The following is a 6,000-nucleotide window of genomic DNA, read 5'->3' as shown; positions in this document are numbered from 1 at the left end:
AAGCTGCAGCACTTCATGGTCAGGCCTGCTGTCTGCACAGCTTGCCTACAGAGCTGCTGCCAGGCTCTGGGTGTATGCAGGGGCCGCCGGCAGCACTGACTGGACCCGGTGCTGAGGGTATCAGTCGCCCAGCAGCGCCGCCCCCCGGTTCTGCCCAGCCGCGTTCTGGAGGTCGGGGGCGCGCCTCCTCTCCGCCGTGCTCTCTCCCTCTTTCCCCCGTTGTGGGATGGCCGTGGGTCGGGAGCGAGCAGCCTGGGCCGGCACATGCCCGGACCCCGGGGATCAGCGGGAAGATGGCGCTGAGAGCCGAGTGAGCAGGAGGGATGCCACGGATTTCATGACGGCAGCGGGTAGGTGTCAGCATCAGCACCAGGCAGGAGCGGAGCATCCCCCCGCCCGCCGCCGCCGCCGCCGCCGCTTCCCTTTTGTTCTCCTCATCCCTGTGCCCTGGTAATGGCCGGCGGTGCCCCCTCCGGATCTGCCCGGCTTTGTTGCATCCTTGGCACGGAGCTCGTCTGCCCGCAGTGCCATCTTGTCATCACACCGTGCCAGATAGGACTTTCTGCTAGGAGTCCATACTTTCCCCCACTGACTAGTCCTGACCTATGTGACCTCTGCCAGTGCCACCTGCAGTCACCTTGTGCCCCTCACCCATGGCAGTGCCCGGGATCTGGGCTGTTCTCCTGGGCACACTTCCTCCAGGCCTGGGGTGGTGCATGTCTATGTATCATGTGGCCTCTCAGGCGTCTATGGAGGTCAGAAGCTGCTCTTACTGGTCACCTCCTTGCTGATGGTTTCTGTCTATATTGTCATCTGTCACTTTGAGGTTCTCCGTGTCATATAGAAACTTTATATCGTCTCCTCTATGGATATTGTGTCGTGATCCCACAGGCAGATCCTGAGCGTGTGAACACAGCCCTAGGACAGGTACCCTAGCGCCATGGAGCCACTTACACCAATGGGGTGTCCCAGAATGACAACTTGTCTCTTAGCCACAGGGTAGTTAAGTGTCTGTGAGGGGTCACCAATTGCATCCCGTGTCCCCCATTTCATTGGAGCGACAGTCGAGCATGCACACTGCTGCTCCTTTACCAGTCCGTAAGCCTGGCTGCTGGGACCCCCGCTAATCACAAGAACAGGGGCACCATGTCCCCTGTTTGAATGGAGCTATGGTCCAGCATCGACCTCTTGGTGGGGGTCTGAATTCTGGGACTGGGACTGATCATAAGAAAGTGGGTTCTGTGTCTCCAGTATAAATGGAGCGGCTGTAGCGCATGCTCAGTGCTGCTCCATTCAAAGGCTATGAGGCTGCCTGATTAATGGGGGTCTGAGTGCAGGACCCCCCACTGGCCACAAAAATGCAGCCCCTCTTTTCCCAATTTAAATGGATCGCTGTCCAGCATGCGCGCTGCTTCTCCATTCAAAGTCTATGAAACTGCCTGACTGGTGGGGGTCCGACTGCTGGGATCCCCATTGATCACGAGAATGCGGACCTTGTGTCGCCAGTGTGAACAGAGACAAGAGAGCATGCCCGCTGCCGCTATAGGACTGCCGAAACATGGTTGCATACAGTGCTTGACTATCCCCGCAGTCCCATAGAATTTAATGCAGCAGCAATGTGCAGGCTCAATTGCCACTCCATTCGTATGTTGTTGTAATCAGTGGGGGTCCTAGCGGTTAGACCCCCGCGAGAACCCCCCACCTCCTCTGCCATCAGACACTTACACCTATCCGGTGATCATTAAAGGCTTCTGGGAGTTTTACACTGAGCTATCCTCTGGACAGGTCATCAGTATTTGATTGTGGGGCGTCCAACCTCCGGGACCCTCGCCCATCAGCTGTTTGAGAAGGCGGCGGCGCTTGAGGCCTTCTCCGTGCTTACCAACCATTTGGAGTTACTTTGTTAAACTCTCCAAACTGCTTTGTCAACTTTCTTTAAAGGGCATCGGTCAGCGGGGTCAGCCCTATTCCACCAATCATACCGCCTGGTAGGGTTGATCCTGCTAATTAAAGCAATACCTGTCTTGTGAAAATCGGTTGTGGCATTCCTGAGGACAAATTTAGGCCAGTGAGTGCTCTGTTGCACTGAGGGGCGTGGCCATCACTGGGAAGCTGAGGCGCACAGGGGGATCAGGCCCCGCCCCTCACTGCTCCGAGACCTTCACTTGCTACCAGCGTAAAAGGCTTTTTTTCTCGGGAACGCTGCAACTGATTTTCACAAGACGGGTATCATTTTGTTCAGTAGGATCAACCCTACTAGGCAATATGCCTGGTTTAATAAGATTGATCCTGCCCTTTAGGCCTCATGCACACGACCGTTGTGTGCATCCGTGGCCGTTGTGCCATTTTCAGTTTTTTTTTTCGCGGACCCAAGATTGGCGTCCGTGATCCGTGGCCGTAGGTTACTTTCATACAGACGGATCCGAAGATCCGTCTGCATAAAAGCTTTTTCAGAGCTGAGTTTTCACTTCGTGAAAACTCAGATCCGACAGTATATTCTAACATAGAGGCGTTCCCATGGTGATGGGGACGCTTCAAGTTAAAATATACCATTGGATTGGAGAAAACTCCGATCCGATGGTATAAAAGGGACTCCTGACTTTACATTAAAAGTCAATGGGGGACGGATCCGTTTGCAATTGCACCATATTGTGTCAACGTCAAAGGGATCCGTCCCCATTGACTTGCATTGTAATTCAGGACGGATCCGTTTGGCTCTGCACGGCCAGGCGGACACCAAAACGACTTTTTTTTCATGTCCGTGGATCCTCCAAAAATCAAGGAAGACCCACGGACGAAAAAACGATCACGGACCTACGGACCCCGTTTTTGCGGACCGTGAAAAAATACAGTCGTGTGCATGAGGCCTTAAAGGAAGGTTTCAAAGCCGGTTGTGGAGTTTAACAAAGTGACTCCAAATGGAAATACTCTGTCTTCTGGTGGACAGACCATGAAGACTTGTCACTTGTCACCTCTACTATTGTTTAGTCGCTGTATATTTGCAGTTTCTGTATTGACTCAGTACCACCTTATGCTTTACGTCTTTTACGCTCTGTTTTTTTCTTTTTGTTTTTGTGCTTGTATCACGTGACCTGTCTTGATCTATTCCATCACCTGTTGACTTTGCACGGACCGACTTGCGGGTCCCGTGTACTGTAAAGTGCCGCCCTTGCACGCTTGTTTTTCATGAGAAGTGGAAGCAGATGCAGCAATTTAATTTCCCTGCTACTTTGTAACAGTTTCCAGGCTGTCCTGCGGTACAGCAGAGCCGAGCAGGCGCTCCATATGGCCCCCCTACACTGTTTGCAGCGCTCCCACATGCTCATATGGATTGTAGGCATCTCTCTAGGCTGCCTGGAAGCTCCCCAGTTGCTTGTTTTGTTGCCTCCCGTTTTTTTGTTTTTTGACAGCGCGGTTGACTTGTTTCCGTGGTGATGGGAAGCAACTATTAAGTTGAACAGATGGCGTCAGATTATCAGGGTCAGACTCCACAAATCCCGGTTTTTGTGATAGTCATTGTTATCTGACAATAGCCGGCCTTGATAGCAGATAAAAAACCTATCCGTCCGGCGAGATGGGAAGATGAGGGTGATTGTTCTTCGATGACAAGCACTACTGGTATGTACCATATTCCTCCCTTCACTTTGCCTCTTGTAGATCACTGAATGCTTGTACTTTAGGACATGGAAATAGTACGGGTGCCATTGATCGGCCATGTGTGCTGCACCCTGAATGTAGCCGCTATATGGTACCAGGACGATGGAAAGTGCAGAAAGTACAATAGAATTTAGGAAGGAGTTGAGGGCTCGTGCACGCTGTGCGCACTACATATACACACGGCATCGGATAACTTATTTTCTGTTGGATTTGTCTGGAATCTTCTGTATCGTGTTGTATATAATCGGAGACCTATGGGGCGATAGTAGAGGACTCGTGGAAGCCCTCGCACACAATTGGGCTGTGATATGGCTGTGTGCATGAGCCCCTACCCTCCCCAGGAGCCAGGGCTTTTGCGCTTTGTATGGCAGCAATATGAAATATTCATCCGTAAAAAAAAAAAAATTGGGTTAGATCAGGATCACATCAGATGTATCGGAGTTCAGGGATATTGTATGTCTAGTTCTGAAATGGTTAATAGCTTTTAGGATATTGCCGCATACTTGGGGAGTCACAGCCCCTTTTTGGATCCCCCTCTGTGACCTGGCAGGAGATGCCTGTATAAAGCTGCACATCAAAAACCACTGAATTATTGATAAAAAGTGGTAACGATAATTGGAACAATTAGTATTATTGTATTAACCCCTTATCGACCGACCACATCATTGCCGGCTGTAGGGGATTCCTATACACTGCTGTGCAGTCATAGTAGTGAAGTGTAGGGGAAGTATTATAGTACGTACCTGCCATTCATCCCCCCCCCTGTGACACTATTCACCCTAGCAGAGCAATAGGAAGAAGGCGTCCTAAGGCCGTAGTTTCTGTCCGCATTTTCTGCAGATCGGATGCAGACCTATTAATTTCAATGGGGCCACAAGATCAGGACAGCACGCAGTGTGTTATCTGCATCCGCGCGTCTGTTCCACGACCCCGCAAAAAAGAGAGAACATGTCCTATTCTTGTCCATTTTGCGGACAAGGATAGGACATTTTTATAGAATGAATGGTGGCATGCACTCGACAGGGAAGTGTTTTGCGAACATGCAATTTGGAGACCGCAAAAAAACGGAAACGGCCACGTGCAGTAGCCCTTAGGCTAGTTTTACACCGTTTTGAGTTCTCTAGATCAGGCATAGATAGTGCCACATACCCTCCAGCCCCATTGACTATAATGGGAACCGGTGGCGATCCGGCCACTCCCTGGTTAAATACTGGGAATTGCTGCATGCAACGTTTTTAGTCCGGTCGGAACAGCCTGCCGGATTGCTGCCCTCCAAATGTGTGAAAGTAGCCGTACTGAGACACGCATGCAGAATTAAGACCTCTTGCACAGGACTGTATTTTGCATCTATAACCGATCCACATTTTTGGCCGATAGAACGCCATTCATTTCTATGGGTCTGCAATAAAAACGGACAGCAGACAGATGTCATCCACGTGCTGTCCACATCTGTATGTCCGTTCCGCAAATTATAGAACATGTCCTGTTCTTGCTAGTAACAATAAGCATTTCCATGGCAAATCCGCAGCAGGATCTACATCAAGATCTTCATGTGGAGTTTGATGCAAATTTTGCCACGGATCCGTGCGAAACTCCCAGAAATATGCAAAATATTTCTTGTGTGAACATAACCTTGGGTATATGCACACGGCAGCATAGTTTATTTTGATTTTCGTCAGTTACTTGCCGCTTTTGTCACGGATTTGTGACCTGCTACGTATTTCAAAATCCGCACCGCAGGTAAATTTCTATGTGGACAATTTCTGCACCGTGTACATGAGATTTAGCAAATCTCATCTACTTAACTAGAACTATATTAGGCTACATGCACATGACCGTTGTTTGTTTTGCGGTCCACAAATCGCAGATCTGCAAAACGCGGATGGCGTCCATGAAGACGGACATGTTATATTTTTTTTGCAGGGCCACGGAAGTGAAGTGAATGGGTCCGCATCCGAGCTGCCAAAACTGCGGCTGGGATGCGGACCAAAACAACGGCCGTGTGCATGAGGCCTTACACTGAAGGTTTTCCGCATGAGAATCTGTGTGCACGCCCCCAAAAAGTATACTTCCACCTTCCTAGACAACCTTCTTATGTCGCCTTACTTTTGTATGACCGGGTGCTAGCTATGACTTTTGGAAGGTTTTACCCTCATTCAGGGCGAGTTCACATCACTGTTTAGCTTTCCATTCTTCTGATCCGTCAGAAGAACAGGGAAAAAAAAAAAACATCCCTAAGGGTCCATTCATACGTCCGTTGTTTCTTTCCTGATCTGTTCCGTTTTTTGCGGATCAGATCTGGACCAGTTCTGTACTCATTCATTTTCAATAGGTCCTGAAAAA

General features: G+C 49.9%; 1 protein-coding gene across 1 annotated transcript in view; it reads left to right on the top strand.

Annotated features, from left to right (window-relative positions):
* The first annotated feature begins 237 nt into the window (after positions 1–237).
* PAK5 (p21 (RAC1) activated kinase 5) overlaps positions 238–6,000 on the top strand; it is a 194,472-nt gene continuing 188,709 nt past the window's right edge. Inside the window, exon 1 of the mRNA XM_044289884.1 lies at positions 238–350. Coding sequence (XP_044145819.1) covers positions 338–350 — 13 coding nt within the window. The 5' untranslated portion in view covers positions 238–337. The remainder of the gene's footprint in view (positions 351–6,000) is intronic.

The sequence above is a fragment of the Bufo gargarizans genome, chromosome 4 (genome assembly GCF_014858855.1).
Source record: "Bufo gargarizans isolate SCDJY-AF-19 chromosome 4, ASM1485885v1, whole genome shotgun sequence".
Classification (NCBI taxonomy): Eukaryota; Metazoa; Chordata; class Amphibia; order Anura; family Bufonidae; genus Bufo; species Bufo gargarizans.
The sequence above is the reverse complement of the archived record's forward strand: the minus strand, read 5'-3'. Positions and strand labels throughout refer to the sequence as shown.